The sequence below is a fragment of the Synchiropus splendidus genome, chromosome 16, assembly GCF_027744825.2.
Source record: "Synchiropus splendidus isolate RoL2022-P1 chromosome 16, RoL_Sspl_1.0, whole genome shotgun sequence".
In the NCBI taxonomy this organism is placed as follows: domain Eukaryota; kingdom Metazoa; phylum Chordata; class Actinopteri; order Syngnathiformes; family Callionymidae; genus Synchiropus; species Synchiropus splendidus.
The window spans coordinates 14,439,836-14,464,870 of NC_071349.1; the positions used below are offsets into that span (position 1 = coordinate 14,439,836).

At 47.1% G+C, this 25,035-nt stretch overlaps 2 protein-coding genes across 3 annotated transcripts; one reads left to right on the forward strand and one right to left on the reverse strand.

Moving 5' to 3' along the window:
* Positions 1-92: 92 nt before the first annotated feature.
* On the reverse strand, positions 93-25,031 carry tonsl (tonsoku-like, DNA repair protein). Of its 2 annotated transcripts, none has more exons than XM_053844682.1 (29): positions 19,978-25,031; positions 8,201-13,749; positions 8,031-8,109; positions 7,856-7,951; positions 7,589-7,731; positions 7,328-7,511; positions 6,897-7,026; positions 6,649-6,820; positions 6,478-6,592; positions 6,249-6,394; positions 5,945-6,097; positions 5,761-5,886; positions 5,498-5,699; positions 5,363-5,418; positions 5,200-5,289; positions 5,054-5,126; positions 4,703-4,866; positions 3,230-3,353; positions 2,945-3,162; positions 2,444-2,873; positions 2,183-2,376; positions 2,006-2,112; positions 1,790-1,946; positions 1,291-1,734; positions 1,057-1,228; positions 818-993; positions 636-709; positions 441-574; positions 93-372 (listed from the first exon to the last, which is right to left on the reverse strand). In XM_053844682.1, exons 3-29 carry the CDS (start codon positions 8,053-8,055, stop codon positions 182-184), a joined length of 4,296 nt encoding a protein of 1,431 aa, XP_053700657.1. In that variant the 5' UTR covers positions 8,056-8,109; positions 8,201-13,749; positions 19,978-25,031; the 3' UTR covers positions 93-181. The 2 variants fall into 2 exon arrangements, with proteins under 2 accessions (XP_053700657.1, XP_053700658.1); XM_053844683.1 differs by having other exon boundaries at positions 1,291-1,598; positions 1,656-1,734; positions 8,031-13,749.
* On the forward strand, positions 10,857-23,545 carry LOC128747104 (gamma-aminobutyric acid receptor subunit rho-1-like). Its single transcript, XM_053844684.1, has 10 exons — positions 10,857-11,272; positions 16,828-16,878; positions 16,957-17,063; positions 18,320-18,387; positions 18,466-18,689; positions 18,813-18,895; positions 18,985-19,125; positions 19,987-20,139; positions 20,850-21,046; positions 22,621-23,545. The coding sequence occupies exons 1-10, from the start codon at positions 11,166-11,168 to the stop codon at positions 22,921-22,923; spliced, it is 1,434 nt and encodes a 477-aa protein (XP_053700659.1). The 5' UTR covers positions 10,857-11,165; the 3' UTR covers positions 22,924-23,545.
* Positions 25,032-25,035: the final 4 nt, after the last annotated feature.

Consider the following 25,035-nt stretch of genomic DNA (forward strand, 5'->3'; position numbering starts at 1 on the left):
TCAAATTGTCAGTGATATTCTTTTCATTTTGAGCCATAGACTTGATCTCAATAACTGTTTTGTGATAAAGAACAAAGATGTTTTCACTTTATTTTTTTTGTTTAATCAACACATTCTACACACAAAGATAATGCAGTAACACATCACCCATAAATAACACTGGGAATTCGAACCGTCGCACTCATGATGTCATCACAGCGAGGTGGCACTTGGACCTTTGGTCGACTACATGTCCGTCCGGATGGTTCCAGCTCTGCCTCAAGACGTCCCGGTCCAGTTTGTTGAGCCCCTGGCAGCAGAGTCGAAGGTCCCGGACCAGCTCCGGTAACCCCTCCAGGTCTGAGGTCACCCACGGCCCAGACACCTCACACCCTGTGTGTGAACGGAAAAGCAAAGTGAGACTCCTGAAAGTGACCTTTCACCTACGACCTCAAGGCCACCTTGAAGGTTGAGGAGGGTCAAAGGTCGGCCGGCTTCTCTCAGGGAGGTGAGGAGGCTGAGGAGTCCTGCTGAGGTGACCGACGGGTTGGCAGACAGGTCCAGGCTCACCAGAGACGCACAGAAGGGAAGACACCTGGGCAGCCATGTTGGTTGAATTATGGGATGTTCTGTAGCCAAGGTCACGCCACACCCACCTGGCCAGCGTGGCAATGCTGTTATCCGTCAGTCCGTTGGCAGCCAGTCCGAGGTGGGTCAGGGAGCACTCGTCCTGTGGAGACACCACTTCTTCAAGCTAACAGAGCGACTTCACAGTGGGAAGTCTTCAAAGACAAAGGTAAACAATGGTGTCTCCATGGAGGCAGAGAGTGTTTCTTACGCTGGACAGGGCTTTGGTGAGGTGCTCCAGCAGCGGGGGGTCAGCCGGCCCCCTGCGGACGGCAGACAGCTCCAGGTGAGTGAGGCTGTGCAGAGGAAGCGTCTTCAGCACCAGCTCCAAGCCTGTGGAGCCCAGTGCATTGTGGGAGAGACACACCGACCTCAGGTGGCCCGAGCCTGAAGGGGAAACAACGGTGGATTCTTGGCCCTTTTTGTTTGACTGCAGTCACATGACCTCACCAGAGAGGGCGCTGGCCAGCAAGAGGCGGTGCTGCTGCAGGAAGCGAGGCGAGAGGCCGCAGGCCTGCAGGGACAGTGTGGAGAGGACGGGACAGCAGGACAGGAGACAGGACAGAGGCTGGGACACGGTGTCGCCCAGCGGGTTCTGGCTCAGGTCCAGTTCCTTCAGACTCTGAGAGAGAGGAGAGATCAGTGCCAGGTCGCCGGCTGACGGCCATTTGTTGCGGCGTTTACCGGAAACGCCTGATGACTCTGCCCCTTTAAAGCGCTGACGGCCTTCTCAAGCCCCTCCCCCGTGATTTGATTGGCGGAAACGTCCAGCAGTTGCAGCCGCGGCATGGTGACGGCAGAGGCCACCAGCTCGGGCAGGAGGCCGTCGTTCAGGCGGTTTCCCGACAGGCGCAGCTCGGTGAGCGTGGCCTGCAGCTTGAGGGCGCGGAGGAGGGCGGTGAGGGCCGGCGGCTCCAGGCTGAGGCCACACACCAGCACGGAGGAGCTGCCGTCCTGCACCTCGCACAGGCGGGTCACCCGCTGGTTCTCCCCTGGAAGACAGGCTGAGTCAGAGTGCTGGAGTACAGAAGCCAGCGGGCGAGACTCACGGACGGCCAGGCTGGCGCAGGCTTTCCTGTAGCGCTCGGGGAGAGGGGGGAGATCCCAGGACGACACCTCGGCCAAAACCTGCCACACAGAGGTCAGAGACGGGGACGCGCACGGGTGAGGGTGTCGGCCTCACCTCTTCGTTGGTGTGCAGCACGGCCAGCAGGAGGTCGTGCGAGGACAACTGCGCTCCCTCCTTCTGCAGCGACAGGCGCGGCAGGAGGCCACACTTCTGGTAGTAACGTTGGGCGGCCTGCTCGCACAGCCAGGACACGGAGCAGGTCTCAGCCTCGCTGCCGTGTGGAGGGCTGGGTCAGCACTTGTTACATGTTACGGTTCAATAAGAAAGCACCTCTGAGGAACAGGGATCAGGAAGACGTCCTCTTGAACTCTGACCCTCATCCTGATGGGCGGAGGCAGTGACGCCAGGAGGGGAGCCGAGAGCGTCTGAGTCGGAGGCTGGAATCATCACGCACCACATGAGTGTGTGGGCAGTATATGACACCCTCCAGGTGAGCAGAGGTCTGACCTGCAGGTGCAGGTGTGGCGGCGGCGGCGTCTCCGATCGCCCGTCTTCTTCGTCTGTGATGGTGGGACTCTGTGACCTGTTGACCTCCCTGCGACCCAGCCTGACCATCCCAGGCATCTGAGTCATTTTGACCTGCTGAGGCTTCTGGGAGCTGCTTTTCTTCAAGGAGAGACTCCTGCTGGTGGGGGGTGGAACTGCAGAACCAGGAACAAAAACGCAGTTGAATTGTGGATAAAATCCCTGCTGTCCTCACTGACTCACTTCTGCTGGACGTCTGCGAGACCGATAGCCTAGAGGGCGCCCTGCAGGCCGAGGATGGAACTGCGTCCTCCACCTGCGTCCCACCCGGCTCACCCCGCAGCCTCCTCTTCTTCTTCGGCATTTCGCCCACGTCGTCCTCCAGCCAGTCGTCTGCCACATACTCCTCCTCAGGAACCAGGGCAGACCTGTGGCTGCTCGACGGCGCCGGGGTGCTGGAGAACTGGCTCACACCCTGCAGCAGAGTTTTGGCGCTCCCCAGGCCCCGGATGGCACTTTGGTACTCGGGTCGAGCCAGGACAAAGGACGTCTGCGCTTCCCTGACCTTGTCTGCTTTGCTTGAGGACACCTGCTGCTGGGGTCTGGGACGGACATGACGGAGGGGACTCACAGGAGAGTCGGGCTCGCTGTCAGAGCTGCTGCTGCTGCTGACCTTTAGGAGGAAACAATCACACGCTTACTCCCACAGCTCAAATAAAGCCTGGTGAGGCGCGGAGTGCTTACCCCGAAAAGAAGCGCCGCCTCTGTCCCTCTGGCTCTGGGCCGGTGGCCATGAGTCCGGAGGCTGGAGTCGGAGTCTGAGACGACTCTGTTCTGGGTCCAATCCTGGCTGGAGAAACAGCCCCCTCCAGAGGACGACAGCGGCTCGGAGTTTTCTGCATCAAACAGTTGGCTGTCCTGCAGCAAATCGAAAGGCTTGGCAGGGACGGCCGCCGCCGGGACTGTGGCGGGAAGAGATAAGTCAGAAGAGGATGGAAACCCAGGAGCAGCCGGGTAAGAAGATCTCACCGTCCCCGGCCAGGGCCTTCTTCAACAGCTTCTCCGTCGCCGCGCACTCCAGCTTGGCTTCATGGTCCAACTCTTTGCTGTACATTCTCTGCCAGTGTCGCAGTGTGTCCATCGCCGTCTCCCCCTGACAGATGAAGCGACGACTCACAATGTAATACTTTTAGGGTCAATTTGCTGGTCACATTTTACGCTATGAGTTATAATATAATAGTTATAATAATTCATATTTAATAATGAAAACAAATAAACACAGTAAATATTGTTTTAGACACCAGCAAGATGATGACAAAAACTCTCTGATCTCAACAATAAAGTATCATTTAAGAAAATATTTCAAGAAACCAATAAATACAGTTAAACTACACAAGTAATCTGCCACTCGTTTGCTTTCACACTGTGATTTTTTTTCAACCCACATGTTGCACTTCATGTTAAATAGGTAGAATGCAATGAGATGAAACGGACAGCAGATGGCAGTAAATGAGCGACGCAAAGAAGAAACGAAGGAATTGAAAAAACCTTTAAAACGGTAAGTAAATCCAGACTTTGGTTGCATAATCCCGTGAAAGTTCATTTATTACAGTTATTTTCATGCCGCTTCATATGCTGCTCGGGCTGGCGTTTCCAAACAGCACACAAACAGTACAAAACCGGAAAAGATCTATAAAAACTAGGGCGACTTAAAAAAATAGCATGAATAAAAATGCTATTATTGTTTGTATATTCCTGAAATGTTACAATGAAACTCTTAAAAGGAAGCAGACTTTGTACACAGATGTGATAGTGGCGGTTTTACAGGAGCAGCCAGGGGACGAGTCCAAGGCGACTCGCTCCACTCTGAGCAACAAAAGCACCCGTGTCCACGTGAACGGGAACAGAAAGCAGGGGAGGGAACTTCAATAATTCAAACAGCTGAATAATTCATTTAAGTAAAAGGGAGTGTGGAGAGGAAACAAGTGAGGAATTTGATACAGAGAGAAGGCGGAAGGAGAGGTACACAGCCGCAGCTCCCGCACTTAAGCACATTTTCAGGCCGTGTGAGAAAAGCAGAGCGGCCAGAGGTCAGAACCAGCTTCGCTAAATGATGCTATCTGTATCCAGCGATGGCAGGGGGTCAGAATTACATCTGCTAATGGGCATGTTTGGCCTGGAGAAGATGCACTTCAGGGTTCCTGACTTCAGCTTATTGAGCAATTGGTCAGTAATTTCAGATCATCTAGCAACACCTTAGATGGCGATGGTTCCAGTGCTGCGATTTAAAAAGCATATTGCACTTTAAATCTGTCAACACGAAGGAGGGGCTCTGTGTTTGTCCATAGGAGCTGCAGCCTCAGCATCATGGCGCCTCAAAACACTGTCCAACTAGGGACGGTGAAGATCATGTGACTTCCACTTGTTCAACTTGTGAGACTCTCTTAGTAAAAGCATAATAGCAGGAGCCGATTGGAAGTAGACTGAGGTCAGTGAGCTCACCTTAGAGTTCCGGAGGCTGACAGACGCTCCCCGCTCCACCAGGAGTCGGGCCACGCTGAAGTTCCCGCAGGCAAGGGCGTCATGCAGAGGGGTCACTCCTTCACAGAGCGGACCTCCAGGGTCGTTGATGTTAGCGCCACGATCCAGCAACACGGAAACAATGTCTTGAAGAGAGAACCCAAGTATCTTTAATATATTAAATCTAGAGTCAAACTTGTAACTCGAGCAGAGCTTCAACTGTCGCAGTACAGGTGGGAGAGCTTTTTAACACTGGTGCCCCATTTCTAACTTAGACAGCAACTTGCGTTCCAACACCACCCAGGTGAAAGGGTTAAAGGAGCATGTGGTTACCGTGGTGACCATGGTTGCAGGCCTCGTGCAGAGGAGTCCAGCCGCAGTAGTCTCTGGGGTTCACAGGATGACCCTGAAACAACAAACACAGGTCCAAGTTGAAGGGTTTGTCTAGTAGCAGGTCATTCAGCAGTCATTTTGCCCACCTTCTCGACCAAATACTGCACTTGTTTCAAGTTCCCGTCGATACACGCTCGGTGCAGCGACGTCTCCCCCTTTTCGTTCCTCTTGTTCCACTGCAGCAAAGGCACAAGATGAGAGCGGAATCATCAGAGGGGGAAATGCTTGGACTAGCTGAGGGACTCTTACCCGGCCTTGGTTCCGTCTCCCGGTAACCACTTTGTCGTAGCCTTCAAAGTCGTCCTCTGTTGCAAGTGAACAAGGAAAGCAGTCAGTGAGAACAAGCCAGCTTGAGCCAGAGGTCGACTTGCTCAGACATCACACCGGAGTCGGAGAGAACGACGTCGCTGTCCTCCAGAGGCTCGCTGTTGTCCATCTCCTCCTCATCCTCGTCTTCCTCGCCGTCGCTGCAGTCCGGACTCCAGCCCTGGGAAGAGCAAAGATCCTGCAGCTGCGCCTCGGTTTCTTCAGCTGCGTGAGAGCCACTTCGCCTCTGAGCCGCAAGACACAGCCTCAACACGCGTTTCTGCATGAGAGAAACAAGATTAGCAGTCCAACAAACGTCTTTAACGTGCCCCGGGCTTCACCTGCAGCCGAGCCCGACCCGAGCTCTGAGCACACCGCAGCGCTGCACTATAGCTGCTGTCCATTTCCTCAACAGAGCAGCGGCTCTCCTCCTGAGCCGCGGCGATGTTCAGCCACGTGCTGCACTCCTGGATGCAGAAGAGTTTTTCAGCTGTGATCAAATGCAAGCCGGCGCCTCATGCTCACCTCGGATGGGCTCCCCTGGCGCAGCTCCAGCTCCCGTCTATAGTGCTCCACCGCCTTGCCGTGCTGCCTGAGGTCGGTGTAGGTGGCAGCGAGCGACACGTGGATGACAGCCAACTCTCTGGCAGGCTTCCCCAGCGCTTCAGCGCCAGTTAGCTACAAAACAGTGACTAGTAACTTCATCTTAGCAACACCTTAGGTCCATCGCTGTTACAAAGCAAGGGATTATGGGATTTATTGGCAAGAGAATGGGAAGAAAAAGGCTGTTTCTCTTTCACAAATTGATGTGCCGATGCTGAGGATTCACCTGCGCCTGGTAAGCATCCAGAGCTTTGCTGTAGCAGCTGACTTTACAGTAAAGATCGCCGAGCTGCTCCGCGAGTTCCACCGACCGGCGAGGGCTCAGATTCTGCTCTTCTCCCAGCTCCTCCTCCAACTTACACCCTTGGTCAGCTGAAATCGATTAAACACCAGAGACAATAATGACCAGGAGCTTTAAATAACACAGATCAGAGATTCAACCACGAATCACACACCGTATCTGAAGGCCTTCTTCACCGCCTGCCTGTCCTGAAGGTGCTGGGATCCCAGTCGAAGAGCTTTCTTCAGCGACCGTCTGGCTGCTACAAAGTCTCCCAGGGAAAGTTGGACCTGGCAGGAAGAGCGCGTGTCAGAGGCGAACAGCCGAGTGTCGGGAGAAACAGTACCTTGCCGATGCAGTGAAAACACTCGCTCTCACTGAACTTCTCTTTCATCTTCTTGGCGCACTCTTTGGCCTGCTCCAAACAGCGCACTGAGTTGGAGTGCTGACCGTTGCGGTAGCAGATGTTGCCCAGGTTGAAATTTGCTCTGTAAAGATCTTCGAGCAACTGGCTCTTCCTGGTGGTTCCCAAGAAAGAATCCGAATGACAATAGAATCACTCTGTCCATGACGGCATGCGACACTGGGTCTTACTCTGCTATGAAGACGCTGCGGCGGATGAATTCGCTGCAGCGCTTGGGCTCCCCAAGATGATCACAGACCAGACCCAGGTTGAGAAACAGACGAGCCTTCATCTCACTAACCTCCCGATCAGGCACATTCCCTGTAAAAGAAAGACAACAAAGTCAACTTCAGTCTAAGACAGCAGCTCTTACTTCAGGACCTTTTTTGACAGTCAATAATCACCTGTTTCAAGGAGAAATTTTAAGACTTTTCTTCATCTCCAACTTCAGATCAACCCTCTAATATTGATATTTTGAACATGCTTCACTTAATGGCGCTATTGTTCTCTCAAACAGTGTTTGATGCAGAAAACTGGATTTAAAAAGAACTAAATAAAGCTTCTAACAATCCCAAAAATGATTTGGCTGTCACTCAAGCTGACAGAGCAAAGCAGTTCTCACCTTCAAGACGATCGTCCACGATGGCCAGGCTTTTCTTAAAGGCGTCTTCTGCTTGCTCCAAACTCTTCTTTGACTGGTCGGACTCATAACGAAAGAGGTAAGTTCTGCCGATGGTGGCAAGAGCCCGCTGCTCCTCCGCATGATCTCGGACAGACCGGGCCAGTTCCAGGTGACACCGCTGATGCTGGAGGAGCAAACAAGTCATCCAGGTTTCTATTTACAAAGCAACAACGGGAGGAAGGAGCAAGAGACGCCACCCACTTTCAAGGCTGCGTCAATATTCCCCAGCTCTGCAAAGCACTCTCCGATCTTCCGATTGGCCACCGCTCGACCGATGACGTCTTTCAACACCTCGGACAGAGCCAACTCCTGCTGGTGCTCCTGGATGGCAGCTTCGTAATCGCCTGGACACATCAGAAAATGGTGGTAGACAGCAAGATACAAGTCAAAGAAACAGTGTGAGGACAGTAACAGAACATTTACACAATTGTGGAACCTCATTCGAGACGTTACAATAACGTGACTCACCACTTCGAGAGAGCAATTCACCCAGTTGGTTGCAGATATTAGCTTCCTCTCTGAGATTGTTGTTGTGCTGCGCTTTAAGTTTGGCTTTCTGCAGCTCTGCGGTGTGTAAACAAGTGAATTAGGAACGCGATCGTGTTATATATTGCCCTCATTCTACACGCCACCTCATACTTACGTTTAATTTCCCGTGACACGCTCATCGTGAGTCAGCAATCTTGACAACAATGACAACAGAAGGTAGCGATGATAGCTGTCTGAGAATGACAACAAGGCGCTAACGAGAAGCTAACAGACGCTAGAAGTTATAACATCCGATACATGTCGCAACTTGACACAGCAACTCACACTCTTGGAAATCAGAGTCTATATCCAATACATATTAGACCCGTGATCACGAAGGCAAATCCAAAGTCATCGCATATTTCTGTTGTTGTTGGAGCTCACGGTTCAGGCTCGCGCGCCAGGACACTGAGAACCAATGGCAGACGTGGATTAAGTGTTCCAAAGTTGTGTCTTCCAGGTACAAATGGCGTCTTTTTTCACTCTCAAAACGAACGATTGCGAGCAATATCCGATGGCGTTTCAATATCAAATCCACGCTTGTGTCGCTAAATCCCATCCAAGCGCTTTAAAAAATACATATTCAATTAAAGTTACGCCCAACGCGCCTGACAGTCAAGGAAGAGGGTTTAACATGTTTTGCCTAGCTCTTACTGGCGGAACCTCCATGACGTATATAACCCGGAAGCCAGGATAAAATCAAACGAATATAACACAGGATGAGTTATGAAATCACAAATAACAACTCGTGGTTGTTACGATGGCAAAGCAATATTTTGTTGGGTTAAAGAGACTTTTTAAAAAGTACTGGGTGAAACAGCGCCCTCTTTTGGCCGAAGGGCGCACAGAACATTAAAATAATTTAGCATTCACGCATAAGAAAATATGCTCTGCATGACCAAAAATGACTTTTAATCAGACTCTTTTCATGTTTATTTAAAACTCTTCCTCACGCTAGAATATTCTACCCGCTCCTCAGTAACCGCGCTATTAATAATTACTCTATGCGCAGTGAATCAGAAGAGATTTTACCGTGCTTTTATGTGGTAGCAGCTTTTTATTAAGCGCGGTTACTATAGCTACAGGGCCACTCTGCCTTGCAGTTACAATACTGTTCTTTCAGCCTTGATTCTCAATGAATGCATTTGCTTTGCTCTTAATATGGTCTGCTCATCCAAGTCCAAATATGATGTGAATATATGTGATATATGTATTTATTAGTCATCACCTTGGTTATTAAAACACAGACAGCATAAATAAATACTTTGTTAAAATGAAAAATCAAAGTACCTCACGTAAATTATTATGTATCACATTACATTTAAGGAAGTTTTTAGCAACCAAGTGTCCTACTTGTGGGGTCAATGTGAAATATCCCGGTGACCTCTCACCTCCCAACATGTGCGACGTATCTACCCAGCAGATTTAAGTATAGATCAGGATTGAAACCTGCCTTTTTAGATTGGCGTCCCTGGCGCTAACCCAAATTCGTGATCTGATAATCCAACTGTCTCTTATAAAAAAAAAAAAAGGAGGGTGGGAATCATGGTCTGCTGACAATGTCGTCACGCAGCAAATGTTTTCAAATGGGTTACACATCTGGACAACACGTCTGCGCGGCCAAATAGTAGTCAGGCGGTTGGTGCACTGCCAAATTAAACAAACCTCTTTTTTTTTTTTTCAAATGGGATTGGCGTGTTCTGATCACAAAACCCTTGTCTCCTCATCCGCCGTATTCCCCAATTGGAGATTTCATCTATGCGGCTGAGACGTGAAAAGATTGGCAGGTTGTTTCAGATCATACTGTGGCAGTTATCCGGAGCGTCAAAAGCAATGAAGGATTAGACAAGGCCAGCAGCTGCCTTTAGAACAGTGAAGAGGTCTGCAACAAGGTGTTTTTATGCGAGCTCTGGAAACGGGAGTCAGAACTACTAACTGAAAAGCGAATATCAGCACTTCTCAAAATGAGCTTTTTCATTTAGAAAATGCCAAAGAAAAGGTTGGACTGTTTCATTAGTCAACTAGTCGCTGACTATATTAGTCGCCCAGTCAGCATATAACCTTTCTGGTTCACTCAAATTTATTTATTTATTTATTTTTTTTTTGTCAGCACTTCATTCCAAAACACTTTCCTAGTTGGTCGGATCCCCACTGACCATGGCAATACATTTGATTCTGAAGTCTGCAACAAATTATATTTTCTTATTGTAAATAGTAACTGAAAAACACATTATTTCCCAGTGTGTAGCGACGGTAGAAAATGATGCCCACATCAGTTCCTGTCATTTTTAAGGAGCTTGGAATGTAGTTTCAAGTATGTATGTGGTCTCTGGCGGTGGGGTCAGGACTGCAGACCCCCTCTGTATTTTCCCAGATCTGGTCCTTGACATTGTTGGCAAGTGCTGCCTCGTCTTTGTGTCTCCAATGCAAAGCGTTTCAGTAAAGTTTCATACAGTTTTATCTATATATCAGTTGGCATGGAAACAGTAGCAGGAAGAAGGAAGGTGGTGCGCAGAGGAGGATTGATGGTATGTATTTTGGGTAGCCCCAAGGCACCGGCAGGACATAAAGCTCCCGCATAAAACATGATTTGAACCAGGTGTCTAATTGCTAAAAAGCCGACGCCGCTCCAGCGCTGTATTTACATACTTTAATATTCATACTCAGCTGCAGTCAAATTCCAGACAATTGGTTTGCTGCCGTTATCACCCTGAGCAGCACTGCCACCGAGACGTCACTGACAAAAGACGGGTCCTAAACCACATTCAGGTAATTCAGGTAGAAGAGAGCAGAAATGCCTTCCACAGACAGAGACCTGGCTGCAGCCTGTGCCTGTGTCAGTAAACCATTGACCTCACAAATCATCTCGCTGCATCAGTGTGGGAATTGGTGTTTCTGGGCGGCGCAAAGTAGAGTAGAGCACATGAGAGTGGAGGATATGTGAGCGAGCCAAGCAGAGAGGCAGGCACATCCGCCGCTGCAGGGATCAAATCTGTACCATCTGACGCTCAAGGATTTATGGGTTTAGTCAAAATTGCTTTTCCCACTGTGGAGATTAAGCACCGTAGGATGTTTCGCACTCTCAGCCGGTAGACGAGGCCAGTGCTGCTGCCGCCGCCGCCGTTTTCTTTTCCCGTTATCAGCCCGGACGCTGGAGAGGGGAATGTTAGAGGAAGGCAGAGTGCTCCCAGCCCTGCAGGGGGGTAGATTTTGACTGGCAGCAGGGTCCGTCCTCTGGGGAATGTGAACCATGCAGGTGGATGCTGTTCTTGTGCTCCTCTGTGTTTGCCTGGCAGGTGGAGACGGGAGGACGACCCAGTCCAGGGGTCACCGGCTGGAAACCTACACGCAAACCAGGTGAGAGCGCTCCTCGCCTTCCTTCCTTCCTAAACCGGACTTTTCCGCTGACACGAGGTCGTGCGTTGTTCTGGTGTCACCTGCCCCCCCACTCCCGTCCTCACTGCTGACTTAGTCAGACAGCAGATTGGACAGAGGGAGACCTAAATCCCTACATCTATTTCTGTGCCGCTGGCTGTGTTCTGCTGCCGGCCGGCAGAAGAGCCTTTTCCGCCGCTGGCAACGGTTGGAGTCAATGTCGTTTTGGGGCGATTATTTAGGCTAATTGCTCCCTCATTAATGCCGATGGATTTGGTGTGGCCCGGACCACATCTGGAACCCGTTTAATCAGCCAGATGTTGTGTTTTTACGGGGAGAATTGTGGTTGAGAAAACGTGAGGAGGGAATTAAAGGGATGCGGGAGAATTAAAGAAGCAGTCGGCAGGTGACCGGAGCACAGATGTGCGCAGATTCGGATCACTGCTTTTTATCTTCACCATGTTGACCAATGTCGAGCGCGTCCAGTCACATGCCACAAGTGGTTGAGCTCCGTCCAGATGAAGGTCAAGGTCACTAAAAGATGCCACAGTTTTACAACAGACAACAGACCTACAACACTGCTGTCCTATAACTGTAGTGGGAGAAGCTCCAAACCTTCTCTGTATGTAGCTATACTTGACCTTCTTTATGAAGAGCTGCCATGTATTATAGAGAATAACCCGGCTCATAGATTCATAGCTTGTAAATGACCCTCACGTGCTAATCTGTTGCCGGGCGGCAGTGATGATAGACGCCCCCAAAAAAGTTCGCAATATGGACGCAGAAGTCATCTGCCAAACTACTGTTTATTTAATAAAAGAATGAAAGAATAAAAGAATGTTTTCAAATATATCCTGTGTCTGCCACACAAGAAAAAAGTGGTGGCAAAGAAGCTGTAAACAAGCACCACAATGTTAATAATAATCTGATATTTTGAAGTTTTAGGTCTCTTTCTAAATGAATCTCAAAATACATATTATATACACATTTTTCTTCAAATAACTGGGTCACAGCACAGTTTTTCTTAACTCACTATGGATATTTAATAAGGTTTCTTTCATTGAAATGAATGGAATTGAGGTGTGAGAATGGTAATAATTCCAGTCTGACAGGCGTTTCTCTGCTAAATGAAATTCATTGAATTATGAGGTTATGAGATTTTTATTAATAGCGAGTCATTGAGTGTAATGTCACTCTGATGTATTCCTCATTCAGAACGATGAGATTGGTTCCCCTCTCTTTCTCTCCGCTTGACTTCACTTGCAAGACCTCTTTGTGTCCCACCAGCCGCCCTTTGAGACTCTTGTGTTTAATCTGCGCTGAAGACGGTGTGATGACGGCGCCAGCTCCGACTGAATCGCTGTCACTTAATAAAGACATCCCTGTCGAACGCTAATCCTCCTGTGCTTCGACACACGGCCGCGCTGCCCCCTGCAGCAGCTGCTATTTTAGATCAGAGGTTAAACGGCAGAGTCTGCTCCATATTAGTTCTCTAATCCACATAATGAAATGTTTGAAGATGACAAACACAATTTTGGTTTGTTTTTTTTTCGGGGCCGCAGACTTTCCTGCTGAAGCGAGAGGAAAACAAGGCACCGTGAAATGATGGTGATCATTCCAGCCCTGGAGGTGATTAAGATAATCACAATATATAAGAGGAGCACAATTGTAATCGTCCGTGGAAAATCTGTCAATGACTGGGAGGAAAAGTGCTCCAAAGCCGCGCTGTAATCTCTTTTATTTGTTTTTTATCAAATGTGGGAGACGCTCTCCCCTCCTCAGACTGGTTGACAGTCCTCTCACACCCTCCTTGCTAACGCGCACGCAGGCGGAGAATACAAATCAAGTGTTTGGTTCCTCTACCAGGGGGGCAAAATATCATGATGTCTTCTGTCGCAGCCGCGGCTCCACGTGAAATCGCAGAGGAGGCTGGAAGCTGCTGGCGTGGGCTGTGCGAGATTTCTCTTTCTTACTTTGATTTATATTTTAACTCGCTGCTTTGAGGATGAACGATGAGGGAGGCTGCCACAGGAAAAAAATCCTTTTCATGCTTTTGGAGAAATGTTCTGTACAGCAGCCGCGTGCTTAGGTTGGCCGCACCATTAGCGTCAAAGGATCTGAAACATACACCAGCAATTTCTAGACAGACAAACGTCCAGACGGGCAGCAAACAAAGGCGGCTGCGAAGCCATCATTTGCCCCCCTGAACTCAAGGCACGCCCACCAGCTGCATCTGAGCTCAAAAGTGGTCAACTTGGACAACTACAAAGCCTCCAGCGAGTCATTCTGAGCCTCAATTTAGGCCTGAGGTTAGAGCAGCCACCACCGGTTTCTTCCAGCAGAAGTGAAATGTAAAAGCATCTTGCCTCCAAACGCCTGCTGGGTGAGGTGTTCTGGTGCAGACCTGGGACACGTCAGTGAGATCGCGTCTCATTCAGGAGAGGAATCTGTGTTGCTGGCTGTGGAGAAGAAAATATGAGTCAACGTTTAAAGAAAACTTTCAAACTGAGTAGGTGGCAATAACTGGAGTCTGAGGCAGGGGACACCCTGGACAGCAAGATGGAATATATATGGTCATGCATTTTATACACTGGTGTTTAACACTTATGTTATTGTTATGCGTTATTTTTTCAAAATTCATTCAAGTTTGGACTCAAGCGATTCATATAAATTAATCCCAACTTTGTTCCTGAATGATCACATTTATATGCTCAACAGAACTCTTCGCTGCATTAACTGAAAAGCACCACATGTTTTTGTGCTTCTATCCTGAAGTTTTCCAAACTTAAATTCCATCAGTTCCATTTACTCTCCTTCATCATAAATGTTATGGTTATGACATCACATTACGCCGCACCTGGAATTGGAGCCCTGCGAAAAGAAAGTTTATTCACGATAAACCTGCATTATTTTCATCCCTGACTTGTATTTCCGATCATTATTTCATCCCCTAGAATACCTTAAATTTCCAGCTCCACATCTCACTTCGATCAACTGCTTCTGTATTACTTATTATTCATATATTCCAGCTCTTGCACTGACACGTTTTTTACTTTGAGTTGTCATAATTTCTTCGGATAAATGTCGTGCTAGTCGCATGGAAATGTAATCAGAATGAAAATGTACTTTACATACAGTTGTCAAGCTTTTTTTCTCATCTGACAACAAAACAAAAACAAACAATATTTAAAATGCACGCCATATTTTTCTACTGCAGCCCTTCCACCCAGCATTGCGACCTTCTGAATTAATGCTAGCCTTCTGGGCCGTCTCTGTCCCACTTTTTTGTGTGGCCCCTGGGGGAAATTTACCGCCCTCCGCCACACAAACTCCTCACGAATGCTAACGTGGTTGTGTTGTGCGGCGAGCGACCTCACCCTCAGCCCCGCGGAGATGAATTCGTGCCCACGGCTTCAGGGAAACAACAGAAACGTGCACAAAGAGCTGAGCACAGAGTGTGCGTGGTGGAAGGGCAGGCGGGGAGGGGATTGGGGAGAGAATTTCTGCCAAGAGGATTAGAAACCAGCTGCTGAGTGGACAGGCGAGTAGAACCCATTCTCCATTAGACCACCACGGCTTCCAACTCCACTCCTGTCCCTCTGTCTCTGCCTTCGCCCCTTTTTTTTTTCCCTGCCTCTGTGATTATTCTATGGTTGTCACACAAATTCGCCTCAGTCGATCCCGGCGCGCTCCAATCTATTAATCCATTTGAGAACTATCTCCCCCTCTCACGCTGTCACTGGCTGTGGTTGAAAAACCGCTGTAGAAAGACACAAAAGTGACACCAGACAAGATATCTTCCAGTTGTGAGGGAAGAGCTTGCTAAAGCTGGCTGATAAAATTAGCTACAAGAAGTTAGAGAGTTCGACGTGCTTCAAGGGCTTAAAGGCAGCACATTCCCCAAGTCAAACAAATGCAACCCAAACATCTTCAAGCCTTCTTATTTACTAACTTCTGTCATAGATATACAGGACAGCTGTTCAAATTCAAAAAAACGCTCTCAGATGAAAAGGCTTCAGCAAAACACAGTTGTTACATGGAGTCTCAAATGAAAAACACGTCACTTTGGACCTCCAAGTGTTGATGTTTCATGGTGACACGACTCTGCATTCCTATATTGACTACTGTCACCCCTCACAGTCAGAAGCCTGTAATATTTGATCAAGTATTCTACCTTGATTTAGGGTAAAAAGACTGAGCCCTCATGCGAGAGGGGAGATTTAAAAACTTAAGTGTGCACCACTCAAACATGTGACTGGTACGAATGCATGGTCACAATTTAGAGAGGAAGTGTGTTGGTCAAAACCTCTGTTATAGAAGAGCATATGACGGGTGTCTCACGCTCAGGATGTACATCTAAAGATCAGCATCTCTGTGGTGTCCAAATAAGTTGACATGTTTACAAAACACATTCATAATCTCAGCCATTTAATGTGTGTGCTCACCACTGGGAAATCACTTGACCCACTAGCATGAGTTTGACACAAGTGTTTTAAAGCATCTCGAATAAATTCTCACACTCCAGATAGAAGCAGAGTGACTGCGGCTTACTGGCTAGTACCGAACCAGAAGAGTACCACGATCAATCTGCAACCCATTTACGATCAATTGGGAGCGATAGTGACGCTGAACTTCTCCCTCCCGTGTCTCTTCCACATCCTTCATGCCACTCACCTGACTCCTCTATAGCCTCACCTGCTAACCAGGGAGACAAAGGCTCAAATGCACCAGGGTGAAGCAGGACACTGCAGTGACATTCTCCAGACTGCTTAGGAGGGACTGGGATTTTCAGTGCAGCAGTGCATAGTAATCCCTTGGTTCTATTCCAGAACCCACCATGAGAAGTGAAAATCTACATCTAGGACAAGAATTAAACCATTTACAACCAGTTCCCTGCAGTTTAAAGGAAGGTCAGACATCTTCTGAGCAACTCCTCTCAGAGAAGGGTGCACTAGCTGGAGGTCCCCTCTCAGGACGCCCACCTTCTCCCCACCTGGAGAGCAGAGACTAAGCCATGCAAGTCTAGATTCACGTCCATGTTTCTGTCTGTGTGCAAAAGACAGTGAATGGAAATGTTTGCGGAAACAGATCAGCTGATCCAGGCCACATGAAAGCATGCGTCATGGTCCGATTTAGCGGCGGTGACCTTCTGTCTCCAATACCTCCGATTTTTAATGGCCGACGCTGCTGGCTATCGCCCTAACTGGCACGTTCCCAAGTTTCCAAGCACCTTCTCCACTGCACAAGCCTCATTCGGAGGGGAAGAAACAAAACGGTCTGCTGTCTTCAACACCGTGATCGAGTCTTCGGAGAAACTAGTGGCTGAGTAAAGAGCGCAGCCTCGCGGGAACCCATCGTGGGGATAATGAAAAACCCTCAGCCACAAAAGAGGCTTCAATCTAATGAATCATCTTGAGACTTGATGGTTATATTTGACCTTCACTTCCAGTCAAATTGCTTCAACACGTCTCCATCATCAGTCTTTTATGTTGCCAGCGAGTCAGTGCAACATTAACCATTGCTCATCTGTTTTGCAGGTCCAGAAGAGAAACCAAATTAGACGAAGATGAAGGTCACAAATCTGGAGGGTAAGTAAACGGCAGGAGCGAGATGACACGATGCCCAGTTCCCCTCAAGCCGTGTCGCTCTGACTGCTCTGTTTGCAGCCCTATATTTAAGCGAAGTCCCGACATGACCAAATCACCCATGACAAAGTCTGAGCAGCTCCTGAGAATAGACGACCACGACTTCACCATGAGACCCGCGTTTGGAGGTCAGTGAAGGACACAACGTGCTGCTCTCATCGCCTGAGATTCACATATTTCGCTGGTGTTCTGCGCATTTGTATTTGATTGACAGCAACGGCTGCAACAATAACACCCTGTTATCAGCGACATTTACACTATTGACACACGAGAAAATACATTCAACACGCTGATCCTTCACAGATCATTTAACCAACAGCCTCTTGAGAAGTCGTGCGACAGACAAAGCCCCTATTTTGTTCCTCATTGGCGCTCAAAGTTTTGCTCATATTTTAACGCTCTGTTTACATAAAATTCAATGTATTATTTTAATAACCCCCAGGATGTTTTTTTAAACTCAAAATTGCTTACATTAATATTACATTGACCAAACTACTTCACCCTGAAGCTCGATCGATCAGCTACGTTCCTCGGCCAGAAAAGACTCCGGCGGGGTCACATGACCTAAAGCCCCACGGCGGCCTTTAATGGCAGCAGCCGCGCAGCTGTACACCCGCGTCACGTGTCGCCACATATCATCTCCACGCTGGAGGGAATTAATGTCTTCTGTAGGGTGATTACAACATATAGAATCACATTTGTTTTTAAGGCGGACAGCGAGGAGCCACAGTCACGTGGAGAACTGTTGCTCAGTCAGCGACACACACGTGCTTTCTTCTGCTGCAGCAGCTTTTAGCTTGTTTACTGCCACGTCAACTTTGATCCATTATGTGACCCAATTGATTCCGTGTATTTTTGGCAGATGATAACGTTGAGTAGAAGGCGGAAATAGGTCAAAAGTAGACTCACTCTCACAGAGACTTTAAATTCAAGGGAGGAATTTGGAATTTTCCATCATCTTTGGGGTAGTTTTGTGACTGAATTTTAGATGTTTATTGAATCATGTTCTGGCTGTAAACTTGAGCCTTAAACCATCTTTATCTACCAAATAAGAAAAGTTTTATTATTGTTTTCTTGTTTAAAAAAAAAAAGATTTTACAAAACTACGCTTTTTTTCTTTTTATATGTTAAAATTCAATAGTTTTTTTTCCAAGTTATAGCGTTTATTTTCCCACTGAAAATTAAAGTGAATAAAAACAAATATGAATTAATTATATCTCCAGCATATTATAAGATTTTTTTAAATATATTAGAGAAACTACATGCTACAGGTTTTATTATTATAGTTTAAAATAAATAATACTTACACCACTGACTAAATCTCTGTTGTAGACCTTCTGAAATAATTGAAAGAAACTTGTCACATACTATTCTCCAATTTTAGGTCCTCCAATCCCGGTCGGAGTGGACGTTCAGGTGGAAAGTCTGGATACAATCTCAGAGGTGGACATGGTGAGCGTGTGTGGCGCGGTTAAATGAACATCAACCCACCAACAAACAGTGATCCCTGAGCATCTCTGTTCAATGCAGGACTTCACCATGACACTTTACCTGCGTCACTACTGGAAGGACGAGCGTCTGTCGTTCCCCAGCACCAACAACCAGAGCATGACCTTCGACAGCCGTCTGGTGAAGAAGATCTGGGTGCCAGACATGTTCTTTGTTCACTCCAAACGCTCCTTCATCCACGACACCACCACCGACAACGTGATGCTGCGGGTGTATCCCGACGGGAACGTTCTCTACAGTCTCAGGTGAACCTCCCCACCGACCCTGAACATAAAACCACTGTATTACACATGAGATCCTGTTATTACTCCGACAACCAAAGAAAAGAAAGGATGGGTGATACGGCTCACTTTGTGTTCCTGTGCCAGAGTCACCGTCACTGCCATGTGCAACATGGACCTGAGTCGCTTCCCTCTGGACACACAAACCTGCTCGCTGGAGATAGAAAGCTGTGAGTTTGGTTTAACCTCCAATAATGTGGCGTGACAGACGCTAACAGCCAGACTCCCCAAACTCCCCCACCCCCCTCTGTGTCTTCAGATGCGTACACAGACGACGACTTGATGCTCTACTGGAAGAAAGGCAACGAGTCCCTGAACACCGACGACAGAATCTCTCTGTCCCAGTTCCTCATCCAGAAATTTCACACCACCACAAAGCTGGCTTTCTACAGCAGCACAGGTAATCCATCCGGCATCTTTTCACTGCCGCACAATTACGCTCGATCTTCACGCTCCATTCATGTCAGAAATCAGATCTCATTTGAATATCACTCCAAGTCAGAGTGAAAAGATATTTCATGACTTGACATTTTTAAAATAAACAACTGAATAACAACAGTATTTTTGGTCCTCTGTAGTGTGGAAATTGATCCATTGGTGACTTTATTTTTATCTTTTCAAGCTTTATATTTACTGTTCCCTCAATCTGTTTTTCATCAGTTTTCTATCAGTGAGTCGTGCAGATTTCCACAAAATGTATTTCTTTAACAAAATAATAAAATACGTATAAGCCGGAAAATACCTTGTAGTAAATTGACTTTGTGTCACCACTTGAAAAGATGATCTTGTATTTATGATTTATATTGAGAATCTTTAAATAAAAATAATCTTTTAATCATATGTCACGGCAGACTAACATCCATTTTTCTCCTTGTTTCAAGATATTTCACACACAAATGTATATATAAATATTTGTGGTGGGACTAGGAGTTATTTACGATTAAGTAATTACAACATTATTACAATTAATTATTTAATGACAACAAAAATCAATTAATTGAATTTAATTTAATATTATAAAATTAAAATTGCTATACAAATATTTTCAAGATATTTAAGTTTAGAGAAGGTGATATAAAAACTTGAATATAGCCACCATCGTGATTTATTGTGCTATTGTCAAACTGATGCAAAATAGACAATATTTTGCTAATAAATATAGAATTCTTATTAACCAAATGTCACTCTTGAAGAAGCAGGCTGTTCTGTCCCTTCCACAAAGCCGTGAAATGACCCCTTGTGTTTGACTCACCGTCCGCAGGCTGGTACAACCGACTGTACATCCACTTCACTCTGAGGCGCCACATCTTCTTCTTCCTGCTGCAGACCTACTTCCCGGCCACTCTGATGGTCATGCTGTCCTGGGTGTCCTTCTGGATTGACCGCAGAGCCGTCCCCGCTCGCGTCCCTCTGGGTGAGATCATAAAACCCTGTGATTGTTATTGGAGCACAATGATAGTCAATCATAGCGAAGGTTAGGATGCCAGCTGAAAGTAAAAGTCACTGCAGAGGTGCATGATGGGGAGCACCGGGAGGCTATAGTGAACTGACAAGTACTAAAGGAAGTGCCCAGGAGGAGCAAGGAAAATATGGAGAAATATAAATCACACAGACTGCGGCACTTAAGGAAGCGCATCTCTATAAATATTCTAACATCTCAAACACACTTGTCACACTCAGGCGGCGAGACCTGCCGTGTTTTTGCATCCCACCTCTGGGATTTCAGTAAAAATGAGGCAAGCAGCCTTGGATTTAGGAGACCAGTCACAATAAAAGTTGGAAGCGAAAAACAAAAACGACTGTCAAACAATGAGTTATTTTCATTCACATCTTTTCTCTGGGTCTTAACATCTGCTGGTGGAATGAAAGAGGAGGAGGAGGGGAGGGAAAGGAGGGAGGATGGAGGGGGAGAAATCCTTGGCTCCATAGCAACGGCTCAGTTCTGACTCTGACGGCAGCAGCTTGTTAAAAAACTTCCATGAGATGTACTTCAGATGCTCAAAGGCTCGTCAGGGGCCTTCAAAGACAGAACCAATGTGACGGGGGGAGGAGGCACAAGTGGGATCAGTTCATGACGCTCACAATGAAAGTCTGTTCTGAAGGAGTCGGGATGGGTTCTTCCAGGTATCACCACCGTGCTGACCATGTCCACCATCATCACGGGCGTCAACGCCTCCATGCCCAGAGTCTCCTACATCAAAGCGGTGGACATTTACCTCTGGGTCAGTTTCGTCTTCGTCTTCCTGTCAGTGATCGAGTATGCGGCGGTCAACTATCTCTCCACGGTGCAGGAGAGGAAAGAGAGGAAGCTGAGGGAGCGAGTGAGTTTCCACACAAAAATCCTTTCTCTTTTTTTCCCCCAGCTATTGTTGGCTATTCATCCCTCAGTTGAAACACAGTCGCAGTGATTGCAGTCATCTTCTGCTCCATCAATACAAATCTATGCAGACGACACAAAAAATGTTCCACTTAAAGCACATTTTTATCTTTCTTTTGCATCACATCTGTAAGTGAAATGACTAAATATAGGGTTGGCAGGTGAAGGATATAGTTTTTAAAAAGTTAATATGACTTAATAAAATACTCAAATGAAATATATATTTTTAATCTTGTTAAACTGCAGAGAAAAAAAGAGGAGGAGGAACCAGGACACACACAACAGTTAAATATTTCTTTAATTCTATAGTGAGAAAAAACAGAGCATAAGAAAGGCAAGATAACAGGATGCAGAGGGGAAGAGAAAGACACACGTAGTTGCCCACTGGCAGATGAGCTGCAGCAGAGTGGAGGCAGCAGCACCTTGACTGGTCAGAGGAGGTGGGTCCACACCCACCAGCGACCCCAAAACTTCAGTGGAAGCGAAGATAGATAAGCACTCAGAGAGCGCAGACCCCTGACACGCTCCCCAGTTCCACCTTTGTTATAGCACTTTAAACCTCATGGATATCAATAGAAAAACTCATTTGGACCGTAGGTGGCAGTAGTGTTTCAGAATGCGGAAGAAATTTTGGGGAGCTCACGCAAGTGGTCACCAGAACACAGTTCTTGTGTTTGAAATTGAAATTTGCTTTTGACAGACACATAAAGTTATTAAATATATTTAAAAGTCAGTTGGTTTCACAGATATGGAGCTAAATAACTTAAGTATGCTGCTTTTTGGATGCTGGGAACTCTTAAAATATTCAGGAAAAGTTGAGGACCACAGTGTCTTAGAGCATATCTGGTTTGTTTATCCTGCAACAGAGTCCAGTCAGAGCTTTGAAACTAATGTATTCCCAATTATACATCACGCCACTGCAGAGAAGCTGTGTGACGGTGGTCTCACTGGAAACATGTTTCCTAAGCTAGTCTCACCATGACAAGGCTCGAAGAACGAAAGAGAAATGAACCTTCTAAAACTGTCTTCAGTACTTATCAATATTACACGACGCTTCATTTGTGAAATATTAGTTCAATAAGTTGTGAGTCTGAAAAAACAGTTCAATTTTTCCTACAAGCCTTATAGACAAGTAGAAGTGCTGCATTAAAGACAGAAAAATGTGAGTGTAAATGTTGTAAACAGCATCAAGGACGTCTACATTTCCTCACTCCAAGCTGCATTCGGGGCACTAGCAAATTATTCCTGAGCTATTCTTCATCTGCCAAATGATGCAACACATGGAGCCAAGTTGCCTGCGTTGCCTGGGGTGATTTCAGCCAGCAAACATGGCTTCAGCTCCGAACGCAAGATGTAATTCAGAGATGTTGTTTCTAAAGTTGGGTGATGTCTGACAGCGAGGTGAGACGGGCGTTTGTGGTGAAGTCGAAGAATTCTAGACAAAAATATTAAAGCGCTTCATGTACATTAGAAAAGTATTCACATCCGATTTAACTCTACTTTTTAAATTGTGTACAGCTGCCGTGCACATGTGGAATCGGCAACCCGGATGAGATGATGATCGACCCTCAGATCACCGGCTACGGCTCCATGGACGTCAACACCACTGGAAATTATGGGATGCCAGAGAACGGCGGGCGCCAGGAGCGAATGCTGGCCCAGGTGGCTCTGAATGACCCGCAGCTGGCGAGCCAAGTCAAGCCGTCCAGGGGCTACGTGAACATTTGGATAGACACCCACGCCATAGACAAGTACTCGAGGGTGGTCTTTCCAGGGGCTTACATCCTCTTCAATATCATCTACTGGTCCATCTACTCGTAATGGCAGGCTGCGTGGAGGAGGGACCCGCAGGAGGATCACTGCCACACACAGGGACTTTTGCCTTCTCGACCCAGCCTCTTAAAACGGACGAGCTGCGCTGCTTTCATCACTCGTGTTTCATGTGGTAACAAAAACAACGACCTGGGAGCGGAAGCAAGTGGATGATGGGACTCATCAGCTGCCATCATTACGACCTGACAATCAGAATAACAGCAAGATGATAATCAGGTTTATTACTTCTGAACTTCTGCAGCACGTCAGTGTGAGTCTGTGTCCATTTATTGACTGTGATCTTTGTATCGTTGCCAACACTTTGCCGTCACTCTACTGCATTGCATCTGTGATATACAAGGATTTACTAGATGGCATTTTATATAACTGCAGTTGCAAACGTCAGACTAAAAGCTTCATGTGTTCCAAATATTGATTTTCAAAGACCATATTTGTTACTTTTTACGCACTGCAGAAGCTCATCTGTGTTGGTGTGAGGCTCGGGGGTTCACTGTGACCTCTCTAGTTATTAGTTTTCTCAGCTTTCTCTTTTCAGCTTAAAATGTTCTGCAAAAGAAGCACCAGAAAAATATCTCAATTTCTGTTTAATGTGCAATGTTAAATAAATGTTTATAAAAACAGTGGGGTTATTGACAATGTTGAAGTTTGTTTCAGTATTTTGTTGCATTTTATTAATTTTAAGAAAATTGAAGCTGAACTTTTATATTTTATGGGGTTTCTCAGAGATCAACTGAGACTTTAACATACATTTCAATGCAAGAATTATTGAAGCCATGTTTTTAATAAGGATGCTCATGATCAGACTGATCGTTCCCAGCAGGTATTTGTCACACTAGAGTAAAGAAAAGATATTGTGCACTAGCTTAAACACTGCAGTTCTATTTGGTGATGTAAATTGTACAGCACAGATGTGGCCCGAGGGTAGAAGCGGTGCAGCAAATTTGACATGCCCAGAAGCACCGACCAGACAGAGGAGGAGGAAGAGGAGGCTGCTGGCTGGAGGGCGAGATCCTTCTCTTCTTCACTGCTCTACTCTCGCCAGTGTCCAAGCACATAATCCTCTGTGCTGTCATGAACTTGAGGCGGTGATGTATGAAGCGGCCATGACAGCTCGGCAGATAAAAGGCACTCTGGACAACAATCCACAGCAACAGCAGCAGAAAGTGTATAAGAAACTGGCCGTTCCTGACGAAACACCATGGATGTTAGGGTGAGGTCTGCTCCACTCCTGTTGGTCCTGACCCAACGGTTCCGGATGCTGAGGAGGAGCGAGGGAGGAGAGGATCCTTCTGAGGGTCAGGGCCGTCCAAAAGGATCTCAGCAGGTCCGCATGGCTTTGACATCACCATGAAAGGAGCAGAGGGGAGAGCATGCATCCCTGAGGGGCACCGGGTCTGCCTTTCCTAATCTTGTTCCTCTTCAAGGCCAGGGTAGACTGGAGGACCTCAGGGATCTCACAAGTCAAACTGAATTCAATTCTTGTATTAGAGCCCTGCCATGTACACCCCCCCCCCAAGTACCTGAGGTTTTACCATGACAGCCAAAAGAAGGACTGTCAAACTTTCAATAGGGTCTGCATTTCTACAGACAAGGTCCAGGTATTTTATCGAACTCGGTCCAAAAGAAATCTGAAGGTGAGCAGGAACAGTTTTCTCACAAGAGAACAAATCCTACTGATGGATGTGTGAAGTGTCGCCTCTTGACTGCGATAAAGGTTTCTGTAAAAGCCTTGACCGCTGAACTGTCAGCGCACGTCTGAGTCAAGCAAGAATGAGCTTTTCTTCAGCGAGAGATATCTCTCTGTCTACGACAAGGAACTCAGATCAGATGAGTGTATGATAAACACCAAAGTCTGGTTTGGATCGGAGATAACTGTTGAATGCTTCTGGTATCCGGCACTGTGTGTTTAGGCAAAATTCCTCAAAGGGCTCCCGCTGAGAAACTCATGAGTGCAGCAGCATCAGCCTGCAACGTGCGTCACAGCAATTACACCGTCTGACGCGCGTAACTGTCCAAACACGGAGACACAGATGGTGACGAAAACCGCAGCACCCAGACAACGTTGAGGGCGACCATTGAAATCTGTGACTGTCGAGTGAA